The following is a 23,044-nucleotide window of genomic DNA, read 5'->3' as shown; positions in this document are numbered from 1 at the left end:
AGAACGAAGTGGCGAAAGTCCAGATTGAAGAGAGGATTAAGTTATTTGAAGGAGATGAAATCGATGATAACACAGGGCCCGAAAAAATTTTCTCTGATAAAGGAGTGGCAGTGAAAGTGGGCGACTTTTACGAAATCGTCGAGTTCGAAAATACATAATACATTTTATTGTTAGCAATACAAACAATAGCACATGTGAGTAAAATACACCCAAATAAGAAATTATAAAATTGTCGCTTATTCTAGGTCACTACTAATAAAATGGACGGAGTGTCAGCTATGATATGGTAGAGATGGTTGTCGCTTCGGTGCCGAACGAAATGGAATGTGGCATGCCATAACTCAACCCACCGGCATAGTCGAAACCGTACTGTGGGGTGTCGTCGGTCGAGAGCCCGCCAGGGAGGGGACTGTCGATGCATTCAGAGACTGCATTGTTCCCATCTTACAAAAAAAAAAGTACTGTCAAGCTCACAAATCCCACCCAACACACAAGCTCACCTAAATTGTACCGTTCAATAGTCTATTTTATGAGAGAGCATGTGAAAAATAAAATATTTCGGACATACCGCCTCGTGTTTTATTAAACAATGATGACAAGGACTTACCCTTAAGTGTGCCAGATCCTCCAGTTTTGTCAAATCTGAGAGTTCAATGTAGAGAGAGTAGATGAGGATCCAGCCGTAGATGCTTATCGCCAAGAAGATTGTCCACAGAAGGCACATCATTATATTGTAGGCGAAGATCATGTCGTTCACGATGGAAAAGAAGAGGTACGCCAAGAGGCGGAATACTGTGAAAACCCCGAAGGCCCAGAGCCAAGGAACCATTTTCTTTTCATATTCCTGTAATCAACATTAGCTGATCGTATGACAATTCTTTGCTAAGTGGAAACTGCCTTTCAAATTGAAAATGACGCGTGTGAAATAAATTTGATTATTTGATTATAAGTGGCCGTCTAAAATAAATGTTACGTCGTAGATTGAATCATATCCGTCATACTGTGAAAAGAAAAGAAGAAAGAAGTCAAGATTCAAGAAATAAAGATTATTGATTAAAGACATGAACATTGAACATAAGAAATTAAGAAAGAAGTTAACAACATAATTATAATTAATTACTAAAAGAAACAAAGAAATGTAATGTAGAATAAAAATTGTGTTTTGTTTGGTTCAGGCGCCCAGCTTTCGCCGGGCTGACAAAAAATTTGTTATAGACTCATTTGAATTGTTCCCCTCCACGGAAATCTTTAGTAAAAGGCGAAAGATTTATTCGCTTTGAAGGGAAACCAGAGTGACGTTCCGAAATCCAACAAATCCTTATATACACAACCGTTCCCATAACGACAGTGAGCAAGAACACGCAGCGCCACCTATTACCGTCACACACAACTACACAAAAATAAACATTGACAATTTACCTTTCTTAGGGCGATTATCAACATAATACTTGTTATGAAAACGGCAATCCCCAGTAAAATTGAAAATGCACAGAACATCACAAGAGCATTTCGCACTAAAAAGACGACACAATGAAATGCGGTTGGTCTAAGCTGGCAACAAACTTACCGTGTCGATTTCCCACATAAATAAATTGGTATGAAATGGCATAGTAGCCCGTGTGCGTGGACCCCGGAACCGCCATGGCGTAGCAGTACAGGTCAAAACAAGCAGTAATTACTGTGAAGATGGACAACAACTGGAAAAAATACTTTTAAGACTTTTAGGGTTAACTAGTGGGGGTATGTACCAGTGAGAACACTCCCATGAGGACGGAGGCCCTCTGGACGTCCAGAATGATCGCATTGGTCAGTATAGGTTTGCGGTACCATGGAATTTTGAGCGACTTGATGCTTCGGCTGCTCCTTAAGTTTGCGCTGCTGCGGGAGGTTACGTGTGAATAAACTGAGGGCGTACCGGTGGTGGGTGATTTTTTCCCGTAATTCATCATTACTGTTGTTCGAGTTGTTCACAAAATTAATTAATAACAAAAAGTATGACACATTTGACAGGTAAACAAGAAGGTGTGGCAAACGTCAAATTTGGTACCAACCTAAGATTGTTAACAGGTAACAGTAAAAAATAAATTGACAATGAAATATTTATTTCAGAAATATTCTTGTTATTTATACATTGGATTGGATAAGGACATTTTCCATCTTTTAATTTTACGTCTTACAAATTATTACAACAGAATGCATGATATTTTTTTATTTACTCTAGTGCACGTTCTGCAATTCTCCAGATTTATTTCTTTTAAAATATAAATAATATTACTTTACATTACGTTCTCAAATTAAATAAATGAATTAACTAACTAACTTTCCATCATATCCAAAATGCGTGAGGACATTTATTATACGAGATTTCTGTTACGTATATTGGTTCGATTTGCGAATACACTTTTTACAGAAATTCCATCGTTGCTTTTTTTTCTACGTTTTATTTTGCATTCAACTAAAGTAATTAATTTTATTATCAAATTTTCTTTGGTCATTTTGTTACGTTGCCTTTTGCCGATCAAAGTTCTGTATGGTTCTGTACTTCTGTATCAGAAATTTCTGAACTTGAATGTTTCTGCAACTGTCCGTCAACTTTGGCGTTAGCAACAATTAGATAAGAATCCAAACGGATAAGTTGTGAAAACCCCGTTTTCTTTTTATTTCTTTTGATTTTATCTTTCACTTATTGCAACTGAAAGTCTTTTATTCGAATTTTTTCAAAAAGAAACATTTTTGTTGGTTTGAATTTGGTGCGCAAGTTGCAGCGTTACGTCTTGCCCGTCATCCGTCACCCGGTTCTGAAAAACAAGCGTTCGTTGGCGCGTGCATTGTTATGTGAAAAATAAGAAAATATCTGTGTTAAATAGTAAAAGAGCGATGGCAGACTCTATCGACGATTTGTTTGAGTGTTTCGAAGAAGCTCCCCAATCAGCAAACTCCCTCAAACAGGAGGAATCTGAAGATATTCAACCGTCATCCAACAGGTAAAATCGGTTCACCATAACCTCAAAAATACACGCCAAATCTCGATCTCTTCCCAAGTTTCAGCGATCCAGCTGTTGGGAACATATCGAACAAACGTGAACATGAAGATGAAGCTGCAGAGGCGGTTACGAAGAAGCCGAAGACCGAAGAAGAGGTGGTCGACCTCCAAGACATAAAGTGAGTTTATGACATTTTCGTATTTGATGACCTTACGCCGGTTTTATTGTAGTCTGGAGGAGTTGAAAAATCGTATAGTGGTACACGTTATTGAATCAATGGAAGCGTGCACGCATGAAGTTGCATGCCCACCAGGTCAAGAGTACATCCCGTTGCAGACACAACAGCGAGAACCAGCTAAGACTTATCCATTTGCATTGGATTCGTTTCAGAAGGAGTCAATTCTTTGTGTTGATAATAATCAGTCTGTCCTGGTTTCAGCTCACACGTCTGCTGGGAAAACTGTTATTGCAGAGTGAGTATAATTTTTTTTTTCATCTTTGATTTTATAAAGGTGTTTTTTCTTTGTAATCACTAGTAATCACCATTAATTAAACAGTCATATTGCATAATTTGTACTGTTTAATATGTTTCTTAAGTTACTGTACATATCTTGACTCTTTGAAATTTAATACTAAATCATGATGCATTTTTTATCATAGTTATTATATTACATGTTTATAAATGTATTTTCCATTTGTTTTCCATTAAACTGAAGTCCATATTGACATCACCCTTTAGATAATTTGTTGAAATAAAAATTAATTTTCGTAGAAAAATTTAGGAAAAAAAACTTAAGGGGAAATGTAACAGAATAAAGAAGAAGGAGCAAATGCTAAAAAATGAATAGTATTGAATACCATAAAACGAAAGTAAGCTTGGAATATGTATTTGCGATGTTTGAAAAATATGATGTGTTATCAAATTCCTGTAAATATACTCCTAGATGTTGCATTTGTATATTAAAGTTTGGGATCATTTTCGGGAAAATTTAATTCTATAGAATAGAATATAATAGAATAAATATAGTTCAATTATTTCGTCAAATTACATATTTAAAGGTTTAGCCTTTGAAACCTTAGGCCCTTGGTGCAAAGAAGCCATCGATTTCATTAATGTCAACGGAAACCGACTTATTGCGGAATCAGGCGATTCAAAATCAAAGAAATTCCTTTTCGAGAGGATTTCCCTTGCTAATCAACGTGGAAACGCTGCAAGCATTCGGGGCACTTTTCCAGATTCCGCATTATAATCGGAAATTTTTGTATTGTAAACCAAAAATGTTATGTACTTAAGTTGATGTAATTATACATTATACACTCAAAAAATAGAATAAATAGAAAAAAGAATGAGAGAGTGATTATGTATTTTATAATGCGGACAATTCAAGAACTTCTTTTTTTATAAAATTGGTTATTGATTTAATAGATGATGAGACTGTTAAATATGAAAAGAGTATTTAAATAAGAAAATGTCTTGCCATACCTGTCAGCGAGAAGAGAAAATAAAAAGAATAGTAAGAATGATATGTAACGAGCGTAGAAACCAGAGAATAGGACGGTAATAAAAAAGATATACTATTTATTAGTTAAAGAAAGTAATAAAGATAATAGTAAAACTTCAGAGAATTGGTAATGAAAGTATAAAAATCTGCAACATGAGTTTTATTGAGCTAAATTGGCTAAATAATTCAGTGGGGCTGGGCAAGATCAAGCGTAAGCAAAACATTTTAAATTTAAATATTAAAATGTCATTGGAATTAATAAAAAATCGTAGAAAACGGTAAGATGTTGAATAATACTTGATGATGACAGATACCGGAGGAAGAATGAAAAAAAACCTCGATTTTAACCGCAATGGAAACGTATTTTCCAGAACCAACATTTAAAATATAACATACATAACTATTCAATTTTAGTCTGAAAATGAAAGTGACGGAAAGTTTTGTTAATTGTTCAAAAATTGACAACGAAAATTATGTCCACTACAAAAAAGAAATGAAATGAAATAAAGAAAATGAAAATGCTGGGTTCTTTATAAAGTGAAAAATTACATGTAGAACCCGAAGCAAAAAAAAAGACCGAATAAAAAAGTGAATAATGAACAAACGATTTGAGGAAAAATGAAAATTTTATGTTTTTATGAGTTCTTTTGCACATCAGGATGTAAGAAATAGAATAGCGTCAAGAATAAAAAAGAAAGGCGTTAAATTCAGATTTAATAATATAATGGAAGCCAAAAGGACCAAAGGCGAAATTGAAATAGTGAGGTGAACATTTATTAGGTAATTAAGAGAAAAGCAATTTTTTAGACATCAAGAATGGAGAAATCTAAGGTTCTTAACGGCTTGTTGATTTTTTTAAACAATGATGGATTTTTGAAGAAAAAAAAACGGAATATGTTGGGAAAACGAATAGTTGCCGGAAACTTGAAAAATTATTGGTGATTCAAAACTATATTGTAACTGCTAATTTATGTATATTATGAAAACCTTATTTAATTAAAATATACCTGTAAGTTCATATTTTATGCCATTGAATTTTAGCGAGTCGTGATGAAAAGCGTCATTATCACCTTTTACACTTAAAAAATATTTTCAACAATGTTGTGCTAATTGCTGTAAAGTATGGTTTCTGGAACACTCATTTTATTTTCTGAATACACATTCAGCACGATATTCACAGTAAGAGAATTAGAGTGACCGCAAAAACCCAACTGCAGCTATAGCGATGTCCCAGTGCTTTTGTCCCTCTGATTTTTCAAGAGCTTCAAAACAATCAGTAACTGCATTTTTGAACTCTATCTACGGAAGTTGTTTGCCACAAAAGATTTTGTTTTAATTTACGAGTAAATGACGTTCAGGCAATTCATTGTTAAACCTGATACTTTTTTAATCAATACATACAGTAAAACTTCGTTATAACGCCCTTCTAGGGACCGAAGAAAAAGAGCGCTATAGCTGGGAAAGTTCTATTACCGAGAAAAACTTGCCGAGGCCTTTCTTGCAAAATCGGACCACTTATCAGGATGTTTAGAGCTCCTGGCCTGGATGAACCAATTGTTTAGTTTCCAGCTATTTCGCGGATCGTATTTTTTACGGCTGGTTCCTTTATGGGCCGGAACAATTTTTTTTTAATATCGTAGGTAAAGTTGACGCACTTATGTTTTTGGATGCAGCAAAACATTTTTATTCAATGTAGATCGATCATACTCTTTTATTACTCCATTTTTTTTTTATTGAAAATGATTTTCACGACATTTTATGCGATGTTAACAGGACCGAGGAAGAAAAAGTACTGCGCACAAGTGGAATTCGTGAAAACATTTTGTAGGGAAGAGAGAAAATTCTTAAGACATTTATTTTCGCAGAATCCATTAGATCATGGTACGTTTGTTTCTTTCCTGGTTTTAATTTACGTAATTTTACACCTTCCATCGGAGCGTTATACCTATGTAAGTGGGGAAGAGCTTTATACCGGGGAAATCGTTATAAACGGGACCGTTAAATCGAAGTTTTACAGTAAATTAATTGATTTCCATAGATTGAGGTACTGGATGCTTCGGGCGTGAACACCGTAAATCGACTGCAAAAATAAAAGTACAGATCTATTTGAACACATTCAAATTGTTCCTTTTTTTAATGAATGCTATAATAATGTTTTTTGTGGGATTCTCACGTCTGTGGTTCATTATACGTTGCAGTTGTTTCGTCTTTTTTATAGGGTATACATTCCAAAGACGTTATACCTTTTTTCTTTTATTCATAACTATTCTCACCACATTGAATTTTAAAATGTCTATTCCACGAATACACATGCATTTACAAATTGCTGCAGATATGTGAGAATTAATGTGTTCACGAGTCTGTTAAAATTATCATGAATTGCAGTTTTCCACACACCGGTATCGTCAAGTTTGTGTTGTTTTCGTTGCGTTATCGGCTCCTTTTGTGTTGGTAATTTTCATATTTCATTCCCCCCGATTCGGTAGAAAGTGTGTGTTAAAAAAAATAAACGTAAGTTCATATTTATTCACCCATTCAACTGGTGACTAAATTTAGTATTTTGAAAACGCCACAGTATCGCAATTCATGTGATTTATCAACATTTACCACTTGTTTTCTTGTGACGGTGACTAATTTTGTTTTAAAATTGATTATAAAATATCGTATCTATTTCAGATATGCAGTAGCGCTGTCATTGAAGAACAAGCAACGCGTCATCTACACCACTCCGATTAAAGCCTTGTCTAATCAGAAATACAGAGAATTCCTAGACGAATTCAAGGATGTGGGACTGGTCACCGGAGACGTCACGATCAATCCGAGCGCGTCGTGTTTGATCATGACGACAGAGGTGAGCCGTACGGGTCATGTTTCAGTCCGGGTTGTCACCGGAATTTTTGCAGATCTTGCGTAACATGTTGTACAGAGGGTCGGAAGTGATGCGAGAAGTCGGCTGGGTCATCTTCGACGAGATCCACTACATGCGAGACAAGGAACGCGGAGTGGTCTGGGAGGAGACCCTGATATTGCTGCCCCACAACGTCCACTTCGTTTTTCTGTCGGCGACGATCCCGAACGCGCGACAGTTCGCTGAATGGGTCGCTCACTTGCACCACCAGCCCTGTCACGTCGTCTATACGGACTTCAGACCCACACCTTTGCAGCACTTCATCTATCCTGCGGGCGGGAGCGGCATACACATGGTCGTCGACGAAACGGTTAGGTTTCTCGAGGGCTTCCGACGAGGCTCGTTAATAAAACGGAGCGGTTTCAGGGCACTTTCAAGGATGACAGTTTTAACGCGGCGATGGCGGTGCTCCAGAGCACCGGCGACGCCGCCAAAGGCGACGAAAAGGGGAGGAGAGGAGGGTTCAAGAACAAGGACGCCAGCCAGACGGAGATCTTCAAAGTTGTCAAGATGATAATGGAGCGGAATTTCGCGCCGGTTATCGTGTTCAGTTTCAGCAAGAAGGATTGCGAGGTGTACGCCATGCAAATGACGAAGCTCGACTTTAATACAAGTAAGGGAAGGGGTGAAAGAGGCTTAATTGTCTTCGACTTAGAAGAACAAATTTTAAAAAATTCTTTCTGGCACACTTTAATATAAACTAGCCAAAAATGAATAGGGAATTTTTCCATTTTGGAATTTTTTATAAATACAGGTTAAAATTTGTAATGAAATATGTTAAAAATATGTATCTATACACATTAAAAGTAACGTTTCAAGTACTTGTAACGTTTTAAATTTATTTAGAGTTTAAGATTACGTGAGAGGATTGGGGTAATTATTTTGCTTTTCAAGAAAAATTGTGGAATTCCCTATTCATTTTTGCCTAGTTTATTTATAATTCAAATTCCTTTTTGGATAATAGAATTAGCACAATTACTTCGTGCTTTCTTCATTGGAAAGCGCAAAGAAAGCAAATTTGGGAATTGCTTTTCGTATATTTGACTGGATTTGATTTTTTCAGCTGCCGAGAAGCAGTTAGTAGACGAAGTATTCAACAACGCGATGGACGTTTTAAGTGACGACGACAGAAACCTTCCCCAGGTGGAGAATTTGCTGCCGCTATTGCGCAGAGGCATAGGCATCCATCACGGTGGCCTCTTACCAATCCTGAAAGAAACAATCGAAATTTTATTCGGCGAGGGTCTCATCAAGGCCCTCTTCGCCACAGAAACATTCGCGATGGGTCTGAACATGCCCGCCAGAACTGTTCTCTTCACTGGAATGAGAAAGTATGACGGACGAGAGTACCGATGGGTGGGTTTTGATGACGGGTGATGGATTTTGTGGTTTTAATCTGAGGGGTTTAGATCACTTCCGGGGAGTACATCCAGATGTCCGGACGTGCCGGACGAAGAGGTCTCGACGATAAAGGTATAGTTATTTTAATGGTTGATGAGAAAGTACCGCCAGCTGCCGGAAGAAACATCATCAAAGGTCTACCAGATCCGATAAATTCAGCTTTTCATTTGACCTACAACATGGTGTTGAATTTGCTGAGAGTCGAAGAAATCAATCCGGAATACATGTTGGAGAGGTCGTTCTATCAATTCCAGAATCAGACAGCCATACCCGGGTTATATGACAGTAAGGTTTTTAATTTTTTCGTTTGGGAGTGACAAGTGATGTTTGGTGTTTTTTAGAATACAAGGAGAAACTGGAGGAACTTCAGAACATTCAGATCGATTGCGAGGGTCAGATAGCGTCGTACTATAATATAAGGCAACAGTTGGATAAGTTAGGGGTTCAGTTTAGGAATTATATAACTAAACCGAATTATTTGATACCTTTTCTGCAGCCCGGACGTTTAGTAAAGGTAAGTCCCCAATTTTTGCAGGACCATAGAAAGTAAAGTAAAGTGATCTAATTAATTCTTTGGAGAATGGCCATTGCTTTTGTTTAAATTATGAAACAAACAATAGTCTTTCATTCATTTACTTTACAAGTTTTTTCAGTTTTGTTTTCAGTAAACGGTTAACGGATTTAAATAACCGCGTTAAAAACGATTACTTTTTGCACTGGATGTTTTTATTTAAATCACGTAAAATGCTTTCTTGAACTTACGTAATTTATTCGGCACAGATTTATGTTGAAATATCATCCAAAAAATATTAATGTTTTCGGTCCACCGGTTCTACAGTTTTTTTTAATTAAATGCTCATAAAGTTGTGGAAACAAGTATGTACTTGTTGTTCTTGTTTCCAAGAAAAAAGCAAACTTTTTCCCATCGTTGATGTTGCAATGCCCTTAAGAACAATCATTCAAATTCTTTATTTCATTGAACAATTTATTTAGTTAATAATTTGTGACTAGTGTTAACAGAACACCTCGCAGTAGATTGTAAGAAGAAAAATATGTACGTATTTATCGCACATTCATTAATTTACATTAATGTGCATGTAAGCGCGTTAGGGCTCACTTACAAAATGTTGGCTTCATTGAAATCTTATGCAAGCTAATAACAACCGTGCGATCAACAATTATTTAGACCGAAGAAGGCCGTAGGTCGACAGATGTCTGGAGTTCATGAAAATGTTGTTGGTTGCCTATACCTGTTTCAATTTAAATTTGGAAAATTTTGCCGAAAATCGGTCAAACAGGCAACAGCGCTCTATGTCCATTCTCCGTTATTGAAAACACCATTACGATTCAATGATGAATCTTTTATGTTCTAAAGTTAAAATTTGATTCATAGTGACAGTCGTTTGACGTTTATTAGCTGTCTTAGCATATATACCGAGTGACTATAAATGATTGAAGGAAAATAGTGGATTGGCAACACTGATGCAGTTGGTAGTGCAAGTCTTCTCGTGCATCATCTGTCAATCATTTCTATTTAAGTTAGGTTAAGTCACGAAGTATACTCATATGTATACTCGAAATGTTTTGGATGTGGATTGTTAAACTCAAGGTCGCTTAAAATTTATGATTGAACTGTACATTAGTGAGATCTGTCATAAATTCCAATAACCTTATTGGTGCGTTTAGTTACTTTTGCTGGAAGTGCCAACTTAACGACAAGTCCCCAATCCACATCTATAACGTTCCTACTATACATTGTCGATTTAGATTTTTTTGACGTTTATTTCAATTTTAAAAATACGTGTGTCATGCCAACGATGTTGCCAACTAAAGATTTCAAATGTGTTACCAACATAACAAAATAATTTTCTATCATTTACTTATAGTCACTCGGTACTATCGTGTCAAAATTACTCCCTATATTTCGAACTTTTAGGGAAATAACGTTTTTCATGTTGTGTGTAACTAAAATTTTCAAAAGTAATTTTGAATGCTTAAGGTTGGTTACTATGAATTGAGAGATTCAGTCCAATTAAATATGCCACCAGAAACGAAAAATCGTCTTATCACTTGCAACTGTTACAAGGAATTTGCTGCCTAACATTTTTGAGATATCTTTTGTTTGTCACCAGAAACTACAAAGCCTCCAACATAACCAAATTTATGGCGACCTAGTAACGAATATCTTAAATCCTAGGGAGTAATTTATTTTTGACACGATTGTACGAAAAATAAAAAATCTGACACTGTCAAAGTCATAGCTGCCCCTTATCTAAGTAATTGTTGATCCCACCGTATTTGTACAGTTGCTTGCAAAAAAAACGGAAACTGTTGGAATAAATTCACACATTTTTACAACTTTGTCATAGTGTGAAAACTTCTTTAGAGAGATACAGTGAATTTTTTTTAATAAACAATTGTCAATGTCAAAATTATATAAAAATCCATACTGTACCACCCCAAAAAGGTACGCATATGGACCCGCTGTATAACAATTTTACACCAAATCATAGTTGAGGTTATGTTCACTTCACTTCCGTGAATTCATTTTCAAAAGAAATTTAATGAGAAATCAGGAGAAATCTTTTTCAAATTTGAAATAAACTCTAGCTTGTCAGGGCGCACAGGCTCAGTTACATTAAAAAAATGTTGACACTCAATGTGACTAATCATATTATGTTTATGTATCATAAAAATCACTGTTTGCCTCATACCAACATGACAACGTTTTCACAATTGTTTATTAAAAAATTTCAATTATATTGGGTGATTCAAAATGATTGTGGATAAGTATGGCAACGATGTACGAAAATGTATGTGGCAACTGTGTGTGTGGGGACGCTTTGAACATTTCCTTTAGTTAATTTTTAGATACTTGTTCTGTGTTGCACGTTTAATTTATTTTTACCGTTAATTTTTACTCTCGTAACCATTTTGTCACTATTAAACGTCAGATATCTGCCAAATAAACCAACAAAACATATCAGGTTGCAGTGTTGGATATAGCCGAATAAAAGAAAATGTTCAGTCCTTCTTGATGACACCGCACTTCAATACTTTTTACTAAAACTAAAGCTAAAGAAATACTCTTTCTATCAGTGAAAACTCTATTAAAATACCAATTTACTTTAGATCTGTATATCGTCGGCGACACAAGAAAACCCCGTAACTTCCAAAAAATCCAAACATGACACCTTTACACTTTTGCTCTTTTTTCTCTATTAGACAAAACCTTAAAAAGTTTATTTATTAACAATTACTTACGTTATTTTTTATAAAATAAACAAGTTTAATAATTAGCGTAGGTACGGGAATTACGAGGTTTTCTTGTGTTCGCCGACGATATTTAAAGTAGGTAGACATTTACCTTTTTTTCATATAAAATAATGTTTTTATTATACCTGAATCATAATCCCTGTTTTTGACACTAAAATGCGTGCGAAAATAGTAGTTTATTTAACGAGTTCGTGTGTAATTTGAGCTTTTTTTGGCATGAGGGCCAGTTTAAAACTCGAATAAAACGATAGTTTTAAAGGTCCACGAGTGCCAAAAAAAGCCCAAATTACACAAGAACGAGTTGAATACAACGTTTTTTTGGTCGACGAGCCTCCCAAAGGCTCCAAATCGCTGAAAATCTTTAAAATTAGCTTGACGTTTCGTTTTGACAAGTTGTCAAATTTATCAAAATCCGTTCACACAGGAGAAAATTCTCAAATTATGACAGTGTTGAACAAAAAAGAGCCTTTAAAACACTAAGGGCCAGTTTACAGAAGCGAAATTAAATTAATCGTAATCAAATGCGAGATTAACTGAACACGTGATCAGATTCAACCAATCGAAGTTTCGGATTCATAGGTTAATCACGCATTAATTCGAATTAAATATTTAATTCTCTTTCTACGGGGTGATCAATAAGGACTGTTTAAGTTGGTAACACTGAATCGAATTTTAAATCGTATAACAGAAGTAACTTCCGGTTGTTGGTGGCTTGTCGTTGTTAATGCTATACCTATATCAGATATTTGTCAAATAAACCAACAAAACATATCCAGTTACAGTGTTATAAATAAAAATTTTCTTAATTGTATTGCCAACTTAAACAGTCCTTCTTGATCACCCGGTATAAACTGGCCCTAAAGCTTTAAGGGTTGCTTAGGTAACAACAAATTCACCTACATTTTGAACAATGATAAATAGACATTTATACACAATTTATGATAGAAACAAAACAACAATTGATCATTTCTATATCAACGATTAATGACACAGATTACTTCGGAAAAGGTATTTCAATTTACTTTTTTTGTTATAATTTTCAGATTGTAGTGCAGGTATAATAAAAAATAGCGTATGCTACATGTTTATAAGGGCCTTTAAAGCGCACTTGCGACGTTAAACTCGTCGCGCGTGCTTTAAAGGCTTCCTTATAAACTTGTAATATAATATACTATTATAATCTCAAAGACATTATGAGTTCAAGTTACGAATATTAAATGTACATGGCAAGGCTATGAAATAACGTTGTTTTTCAAGTAATTATGTATATAAGTAAAAAAAAAACACTTTATTCGGAACAAAATACATATTTTCAAGAGAATTTGCTATTAACTGAAAATGTAAAGCGCTCGCAATATTTTTTTTTAATATGTAATTGTATAATTAGCACCTTATCAAAAAGACTATGTGTCCCAAGCAGGAGAACTTTTCTTTACTCAAGCCGGTTTATTAATTTTGTTCAATATTTGGAGCGGGTTGATTTTGTTTAATTTTAGATAAAAATTGACGAGACAGAGTACGATTGGGGAGCCGTTGTTAACTTCAAGAAAGTTAGCGAGAACATACCTGGCAGAAAGGGTGCCAGAGCAAATCCCGCCACGACTTCCACGAAAGTGCAGGTGGATTTGTTGCTGCACGTCATATCTGAAGACGCCTCCGGTGACAAGGAAATAATCCCAAAACCGTGTCTGGACGGCCAGGTAATTTCAACAGTGCTTTCAACAATACTTACCCTCGGCTGCAAACCGGATTTGCATACCTTTGTTTGAGATTTATGGTTTTCAAAGTGCTGCACATTTTATTGCTTTAAGCTTTGCTCGCTTTCGACTTGCTTGGTGATAACGACAGATTTTTTTTTCGTCAATTAGCAGAAAGGAGAAGTTGAGATCGTTAGCGTGGACTCGACGGTGATTACTCACGTATCATCGGTCCGTCTGTATTGTCCCAACGATCTCAGACAAAAGGACAGCAGACGAGGGGTGTACAAGTCGATCAAAGAAGTGAAAAAGCGCTTTCCCGACGGTCCTCCGTTGTTGAATCCCGTCACTGATATGAAAATAACCGATTCGGATTTTGTCGACATCGTGAAGAAAATCGAACAGCTCGAAAAAAAGTAATACACGCGCAGACTGATCGATTCAAATTAAAACAAATCGTGTTTGTTTTTTTTTTCTTCTCGTAGAATGTACGAGCATCCCTTGCACAGACACTCCATTTTGAACACCGAGTATCAAAAATACGAAGAAAAAGTGAAATGTAAAGAAGAACTGGCCGTGGCCCGCCAAAAACTGCTCGAGGCCAAGTCCGTTTTACAATTGGACGAATTGAAGTGTCGTAAAAGGGTCCTGAGGAGACTCGGTTATTGCACCAACACGGATGTAATACAATTGAAGGGCAGGGTGGCCTGCGAGCTGAGCAGGTAATTTTTTTTCCATTTTTGTCCAAGAGCTGAATTTTTATGTGTTGTTAATTGGTGCAGCGCCGACGAGCTTCTCATTACCGAGATGATCTTCAACGGTGTCTTCGGTAATTTGACACCAGCTCAGGCGTGTTCGCTTTTGAGTACGTTCGTTTGTGACGAAAGGAGTAACGAAATGCCGAAATTGTCGGAGGCGTTGTCGGGACCCCTCAGACAGATGCAGGTAAGTTTCGAGAATTGTCCGAGTCATTAAGTTAAGCCGCACGGAGGGGGTAAACGAATTTAACGTGCATGAAAAGTTCACAAGCTGATTTTCACTTATCTTCTGCGCCGTTGTAAATTTGAGATTAAAATGTGCACTTTTGAGAAAAAGAGATTATTGACGGTTGAATCTTTAGCTACATTGGAGATTGTAATTCAAATTGCAGTTGGCTCTAAAAAACGAAAGACGATTCGTAGATTGTCAAAACAAAAGTAGATCGTGTTAATCGGTTTGTTCAATTTTTAACAAACAAACCAACAACAATTAAACAACCTTAATAATCCACGTCAACTCTTTTAAGAAATTTCGATTTTTTATGAGTGGTTAAAATGTGGCCTTATTGTGACTTCACTCACTCACTTTTCACAAATTCAACTTTTGTTGCTCAATCGGGCTCTCAAATTAAATCTTCAAAAGTTCAAATGACGTAACTTTAGATGCCACCGTTAAGCGTTCCAATCGGAGAAGACATTTGATTTTATCCCTCGCTGACTCGGTTACAAATTTTCTTGATCAGACAATATTAGCATCAATTAGTTTTTAAACAACATTCACGTTGTTTTGATGGGTCCCCATGTCAAGCACTTTAGTGATAGTGACGGAAATCAAACAGTGTGTCCAACGTTAAAAAAAATAAATCATGGTCTCCCATTATGCCAAAACAACATGAACGGTGTTTATAATCTTCACCAAAAATACAAAACCACCACCTGTTGAATGAAGTTAGCAATTAAAAAAAAAACCCAATGGTTATTTTAACGTTCTTAGTTGTTTCTGGTTATATTATAAACTAATTTAGTATAAATGTTCGTACAACTCGTTTAGCTTTCAATCGCACAATTGCAAAGAAAAACACGAGGCCTAATCTAACATTTATTTTTCTCATGTCAAACGTCAAATGTACTTATACGTTTCCAATTGTATCTGCCAGGTAAATTGCGGTGTTGGTGGTTTTATAATTTTGGAGAAAATTATAGTTCACGTTCATCTGTGATAACTAATTAGCAAAGATTTTTCTTCATTCATTCTTGTTCATTGGTTTCAACTGAATTTGAAGTAATTAAAAATTGTTTAAAATAATTAGTAATAAACCAAATAAAGTAAAACAAGAAGACCCGTCACAACAAGAACATTTTTTTTCAAGCAGTATAAAATATTAAAAGTTTTTCAAACTCTTTAAAAACTTGCATCATTTCTCGGACACTTAATACACTTGCATTTTTTATTTGTTTTGTAATATTGTGGTATTATCGTCTAGAAATCTCGGAGAAAACAGTAAAACAGAAAGCGAATTAATTTTTTGAATTTTTTTTGGCAAAGTTATATGTCTTGCATCCAATCCTACACGACAAGAAACAAATAATTCTGTCATTTTTTAAATACATACTCATTTCTTACAATAAGAGAATACAATAAGTTGTGTTATATCGGGCCTTCAAATAAATATACATGTATTTAGAGTAGGCGACATTCTAGTGCTTGTTTTACACGGTCAAAGAAATTGACGAATAAATTCATAAATCAATTCATGAATAATTTGGAAATGTGATAGTGTTTTACACGGTCAAAGTTTTGCGCACGATAAACTAGGGACTTCTGCACCGCCAATGTGTTGCCAACTTTATCCACTAAACTTGTCGGGGTGACAATGTTATGACTATGTTATATTATTACTTACATTACCTCACCTTTCAATATCAAAACAAATAAACACTATAATATAAACGATGACAATAATACGCCGGTTCCCGAAACGATACCCTCACATGTGACTTCACAGTCTTCACACTAAAGTTGGTACTAATTTATAAGCCGCAATGTAACTAGAATTCTCCAAAAAATTCACGAAAAATTAGAGCTGGTTCTATTTTGACAATTTATTCACAACAATTTTGTGTATTAGACGCAACAATAAATTCAAGGTCAAAAAATTCATTAATTTCTTTGATCGTGTAAAACAAGCATAATTCTGTTAACAGTGTAAAGATAATTTTTGTAGGTAACCAATTATTCTTCGGAGTTCCCCAGGTTTCATAGTAAGCTTTTTCCCAATTTCATATTGTCATATTCCGTGGAGGCGGAATAGGGAGAATGCACTACAAAAATTAAAAATGTTTTCTAACCTAATTTTATTTCGTTTCTTGTGTCATTTTCTACGCTGGAAAAATATTGCCAACAATTGAATTTCCATAGGTTGCTCTAAATATAAATTTATTTGAAGGCCCGTGCGCGTTCAAATGAAATCCTGGGCTGAGTAAGCGTTGGAAAAATTAAACCGTTTAGAACAGTGTCAAGTTTGAATTTCGCGCCGTTTGACACGAATGACATTTTGTTTATCTTTAATCGGGACATAAATGAACATGTTTGTTTTCAGCACAGGGTACCTTTAAATATTTGCTTCGAGAATAGGAATCGTTAAGTTATTCTATTTTTCGTTGACCGCTTGTTAATTTCAATATTAATGAGTTATTTTGTCTAAAATATAGTGTATTAATGGACCTCATTAATACACTATTTTTCATTAATCAACGATTTTTGCGATTCTGACGTTTTGATGATATTTTGATGTATAAACAATCTCGAACATGCATTGTTTGCACTTACCAACGTTGTAGCAGGTAGTGCAGCAGGGTTTTCTATATTTTATAGGTCCATAACTCCACAATTACGAATTCACTTTTTCAAAAGCCGACTTTTTTGGTTATAATTCGCATGTCATATTTTTCAAAGGTAACTATGTAGGTTTTCTTAGCAACCGTGATTTTTACGTGAAATTGAATGTGAATGGAGTTGACGTCTTCTGACACTCTTTGTGGAAAAGTGAATAGAAAGTGTTGAAAAATTTAAAAATGGCCTATCCTGAGGACAAAAAAAATGATGAAGGTATTTTATAAGGTCTCATCTTTATCGAAAAAGATGAAATTGGTTTTGATTTTGGCTTTAATTTGAAATTTTGTCACAAAAAAAAAGTTTTCGGTCAATGAAAAATTTTTGTAATCAACTCGTTTGGTAATGGGCGATTAATAATCTCAACTATTAAAGGCACTCACTCGCTACACTCGTTCGTACTTTAAACAGTTTCGATTATTAATCGTCTTCATTAACAAACTAGTTTATTAAATAACTATTTTAATGTAAAACATTACAAAGAAAGAAAAAAAGAAAGATTTTTTTGGCTCTAAATTTTAGGTTAGTTGTCAACATGCTCCAATTAATCTACGCTTTAAAAAAGCACAACAATTCCAACGCCTTCCCAGCCCAGGATTTCATTTGAACGCGCGATAAATACCACCAAGTGTGGCTTTATTTGATAAATAACAGCGTAAAGTCTGGAAAAATTTAATTGTGATTGCGAGACATTCTTACTTTGTTTAATAAAATGAAATTAACTTCATAGCAAAGTTTTGTCTAGCCTAGAGTTTTTGGTTAGCGGTAAAATACTCAATTTTCAGGAATTAAAGCTGTGCAGAATTATTGTTTAGACATTCGGGTTTTACAACTTGTTTACTCGGGTGGCATGTTTCGAAAACTGTTCCTTTTTACCACACCGACAATTCTGTTTTATTGGTGGATTTTAAGCAAGACGTTAAGCGGTCGGACCGGTCAAATTTGCCAAAGATGAATTTTAAGATGCTTGTAAATCTGTCAGCAACATGTTTCGTCCTTTCTAGGAACGAAATATGCTTCAGGTACAATTTACAGTAACGGTTGGAAGAGAAATCCTCTCGTTCTCGTTGGAAAAATTTCTTATTTTGACGGTCACCGCTCGGTATTGTTATCCTTATCAAACGAAATTCTCTGTCTAGTTTTCAGTTCTTACACGTGGAATTATTCATTTTACAAATTGAAACAACAAACAAATAATTTTACCATCACATGTATTCTCGTTTTTGACCGGTGGAGCAATAAATAAATATTTTTGCTATTTTTTCGGCATCTTTAACTCCCTCTAGACCTGCACGAAACATTTTTAAAAATCGCTCAAAACCGCGCGGACGGTATCTTGACCTTTTTGTTTTCACCGCACGCGAAAAAGTTGCCGTCTTACTATCGCCAATGTAAAAAACTTTGATATTCGATACTGTCCCATCGCGTCGACCAGTTTTACAAAGCATTTGTGACGAGTGCCAACATTTTCGCAGGACCTTGCTAGAAGAATAGCAAAAGTAAGTACTGAAGCTCGCCTGCCCCTGGAGGAGGACACGTACGTGGAAAGATTCAAACCGTTTTTAATGGACGTGGTATTTTCCTGGTGCAACAATTCGTCCTTTAGTGATTTGTGCAAAATGACTGACATTTTCGAGGGATCGATCGTTAGATGTATGCGTAGATTAGAAGAGTTGCTGAGGCAGATGGTCCAAGCGTCGAAAACTATAGGAAATACCGATTTAGAAGACAAGTTCAATACCGCAATTAAACTGATAAAGAGGGACATCGTTTTTTCATCCAGTCTCTATCTGTAATCACGATTTTTTTCTTTTTTCTTTTGTTATTCATGCTGTTTTGTATTTAGCGTTCGAACATGTATTTTCTATGACTTGTTTATTTTTTTTGTCGAAGATTTTGAAATTTACCCCCGAATCTTATCTATTGTTGCCCCACCACTACTTGGCTCATCCCCATTCCTTCATTGTCCCCCAATCTTGTACTGACCCACCCCCATTCCACCACTACCTCAATTAGGATGTTAACATGGACAGGGGGTGTTTTCAGGTGTCAGTTTATCGCAGTCTTCGCTTAGTGATGGTCTTGAAAACATCTTCTCTAGTTGCTTTATGTACTTGTCGTTTGTAATAAACTCACATTTTGCGAGTCTCTCATCGAACTTGGTTCCGAATTAGTTCCAGTTCGCACCATTTGAGTTTAGTGTTTTTTATTTGTTGTATTTTTTGGTGAGTAAATTTTTTTAAACTCGTCCGCCATGTCTTAATATCTCTAGTGTGGTACTTCCGGCTACGTTTTCTCAACAGTAGTACGGAAGCAGCTCACGACAGGTGTTAAGAACTCTCTCCGCAGATAATCGGTGACCGATTTGTAGGGAGTTCCGTTTGTAGATACGGTCGTTTTCCAACGTAGTACGAACGGTACTCACTATGAACTTTGCATCGCTTTTCGCCGTCCGCTCTTCACCTCGCCGACAGTTGCACATGTCGTCATTTCTTTGGTGATCTAGCCGTGTGACAATTCGTTCGAACCACACGTCTGGATTTCCAAGACTTGGCGATGTCGTACCAGCGCCACCACGCGCCGGACCCTTACCCTGGGGGAACTACTGGCGTGATTTGTTTGTTTCCATCATATCACAGCCATTAGTTACTTCACGGTGGCGGTCGCGTTGCCCACGAGGATCGCTGCCGACGTCGAGGACGCCAACAGTTCATATTTTTTTCGGGTGTTCGGGTCGAGTCACATGGTTTTGGTTTGTGACTAGATCGAACATTCGCTCGAAGTATGGAAAACCTCAACGGGCCTACGTTACTGGCTAGTTTTTGATTGCTGACGTGGCTTTTGTTGGAATTTGGGGCCAATTAAAGCTATCTTAGCAATTAAAAAACTGTCGGCCTATCAGCGGTTGTGATTGCAAATTTTTCTGGACAGTTGCAGATTTCAAGGACATGGATACGTGGTGGAAGCCTGGAAGACAGCAGTTACAAATTATTTTCAAGTTCTTCATAAATCAGTATTGTATAAAACAGTATTGTAAATAAAAGTCTTGTCTTTTTACATCTTTTTTTTTTTAATTTTCATATCACTACGTTCTGCAATTAGGTACGAATTTTATAACAAAAACAGTTTGGATAAAGTCTTTTCAAACATCTTCACATGATTTTTCATTGCCAGTAAATTCATTGTGTTATTTTTATACGAGCAGGGGCCCGTTTCATAAAAATTTGTTGGATTTGTCAAAAGTTTCGTTTCATAAATCTACAATTGACAAATAGAATTTACAAACAACAAGACAATTGTCATTCGGACCAATTATTAGGATTTTGGTTTCATTAAATTGTCACTGTAGTATTGCCGTTATTAAAGTCCATTCATTTTGTATTGAACTTTTCAAGGTCAAATAATTTTATTTTTTGGCTTTGTAATTATGTTTTGTAAATAGTGACATGCAGGTAAACACCGTAAACGTTGAATCGAGCTTTGCTAAATCACATTATGTTGGTTATATGCATGTCACTATTTACAAAACATAATTACAGTGCCAAAATTTAAATTATTTGACCTTGAAAAGTTCAATACAAAATGAATGGACTTTACTTTTTATCTGCTCCGCCCACTAAAATTGACCAATCAGAATCAAAGCCAGATTCAATCTGTATAACTTTTCATCACATTTGCCACGTAAAAAAGTTAAGGTTAAAATTTTGCTGTCAAGTCCACAATTATTGTTTTAGGTTCTAAAAAATAAAATGTCATTAAGACAATTCGAATGTCAGAAATTTTTACTGTGTAAATCAGATCGTCTTAACAACCTATTTGATTGGTAACTAAGAAAATGAAATGGGCGAAGCAGATAAAATGTTACGTTGTCCTTAGTATAATCACATATAGGCTCTGCCATTTCTATTGAAACACCATATTTGACTCAACGCGTCTTTCATTCAATTATAACCCAATAATTATCAAGAATTTATTGTTTTTTCGCGAAAATAGAGCAAAATAGAAAAAAAACGAGTCCTTATGCGTGTTGACATGAAGAGAACTCTTATTTAATTATATGATAAACTGTCAGTCGGAAAAATTTGTGTTGAAATTTCAGAAATCTTTTCCGTAAGTTAAAAAAGGTGTTTTTCTATCATTCTAAAAACCGTCAGCGTCTTCAGCTTAGAACGTATTTACATTTGCTAACAATGCTAACATTTAGGTATAACATCAAAATTAAATCCCGCACTTTTTATCACACGCCACTTGGCACATGCGCCTTGAGGGGACACCTTAAATTATTGTTCTAAATTGGAATTAATTGTAACTTTGATTTTCATCTCTTCAGCTAAACTTTAAGTGCAGTTTTATTTGTTATTAATTATTATAACTCATTTAACTTTAACAGCAGAAAAGTGAGGTTACGTGTTAGTTTCGTCGATCCTCTGTGGTTTCAGTATAAGAAATATTCAATAGAAAAAGCATTTCAGCAAGTGTAGTTTATTAAAATACTTAATACATATAAGTACATTGAAGTAAACCAAAATTAATTATTTTTTTACTTAAACTTTTCCCCAATTCATTCAATTATGAGTTCCTCAAACTCCTGATTTTTTTTTATCCTTACAATCTTATCCCACATTGCCTAGATACCCCCATTATACCAATTTTTTTTCCAGATCGGTATCTGATATTACCGCCTACAGAATTATCCAATCACACCTGAGAGGCGAAATCCTTCAAGATTCCAAACCTGGCGCCAGTCCTTTGATTTTGTAATTTCCTTGTTCATTGATTAAAATTCTTTGAGTTTCCCTTGGGTTTTACCTTCCACCTTCCAGCAGGAACACTAACCACGACAGATAACCACGCTAAAAACCACTCACTCACATTTGTAGTGGTAGGACTCGCAGGCGTAAAATTTTTAGATTTCTATTGACATTTATAACAGGTGACTATTAAAATTTTCACTTGGAGTTGGCTTTGAACGAGTTTTTATTTTTTCTGTTACTTTAGACACACGCAAGAACGGACGACAAATGTCAGTTAGTACAATTGAAACATAACCAAATTAAGAGAAAAAACATTTATTGTCAAACTTGTCAGTGTCTAAGGTGCAACGGAAAACAAAGAATGATCCATAGCCAACCCTAAGTGAAAATTTTAATGGTCACCCGTTATTAAATTATTATACCGAGCGACTATCAATGATTGAAAATTATTTTGTTATGTTGGTAACACATTTGAAATCTTTAGTTGGCAACATCGTTGGCATGACACACGCAATTTTCAAAATTGAAACAAACGTCAAAAAAATCTAATTTTTTTTCCAACGCCAATGTATTTCGTGATTTAACCTAACCTAAATAGAAATGATTGACAGATGATGCACGAGAAGATTTGCAGTACCAACTGCATCAGTGTTGCCAATCTACTATTTTGCTTCAATCATTTATAGTCACTCGGTACTTCGTGACTTAACCTAACCTAAATAGGAATGATTGACAGATGATGCACGAGAAGACTTGCACTACCAACTGCATCAGTGTTGCCAATCCACTATTTTCCTTCAATCATTTATAGTCACTCGGTATATATTAAGAATGCACGATGCGTCGACGAGATAAATAATTGCTAAATATC

General features: G+C 35.5%; 2 protein-coding genes and 1 non-coding gene across 5 annotated transcripts; 1 reads left to right on the top strand and 2 right to left on the bottom strand.

Moving 5' to 3' along the window:
• Positions 1-143: 143 nt before the first annotated feature.
• Positions 144-2,048, bottom strand: pasi2 (Protein). The gene is made up of 5 exons (XM_069042327.1): positions 1,749-2,048; positions 1,568-1,697; positions 1,420-1,514; positions 608-844; positions 144-443 (listed from the first exon to the last, which is right to left on the bottom strand). The coding sequence occupies exons 1-5, from the start codon at positions 1,947-1,949 to the stop codon at positions 342-344; spliced, it is 765 nt and encodes a 254-aa protein (XP_068898428.1). The 5' UTR covers positions 1,950-2,048; the 3' UTR covers positions 144-341.
• LOC138127443 (U5 spliceosomal RNA) lies at positions 1,177-1,296 on the bottom strand. Its single transcript, XR_011158234.1, has one exon. It is a non-coding gene; the product is annotated as a U5 spliceosomal RNA (small nuclear RNA).
• Positions 2,049-2,609: 561 nt separating the features above from the next.
• On the top strand, positions 2,610-19,667 carry Mtr4 (exosome RNA helicase Mtr4). Of its 3 annotated transcripts, none has more exons than XM_069042320.1 (14): positions 2,610-2,984; positions 3,049-3,162; positions 3,215-3,457; positions 7,163-7,337; positions 7,390-7,704; positions 7,761-8,007; positions 8,458-8,750; positions 8,804-9,080; positions 9,137-9,309; positions 13,568-13,771; positions 13,940-14,184; positions 14,254-14,490; positions 14,551-14,713; positions 18,895-19,667. In XM_069042320.1, exons 1-14 carry the CDS (start codon positions 2,878-2,880, stop codon positions 19,213-19,215), a joined length of 3,114 nt encoding a protein of 1,037 aa, XP_068898421.1. In that variant the 5' UTR covers positions 2,610-2,877; the 3' UTR covers positions 19,216-19,667. The 3 variants fall into 3 exon arrangements, with proteins under 3 accessions (XP_068898421.1, XP_068898420.1, XP_068898419.1); XM_069042319.1 differs by having other exon boundaries at positions 3,043-3,162; positions 13,943-14,184; XM_069042318.1 differs by having other exon boundaries at positions 2,611-2,984; positions 3,043-3,162.
• The last annotated feature ends 3,377 nt before the right edge of the window (positions 19,668-23,044 follow it).

This window comes from Tenebrio molitor, chromosome 3 (assembly GCF_963966145.1).
Source record: "Tenebrio molitor chromosome 3, icTenMoli1.1, whole genome shotgun sequence".
Lineage (NCBI taxonomy): Eukaryota > Metazoa > Arthropoda > Insecta > Coleoptera > Tenebrionidae > Tenebrio > Tenebrio molitor.
Note: the sequence above shows the minus strand (reverse complement) of the source record. Positions and strands in the feature narration are given on the sequence as shown.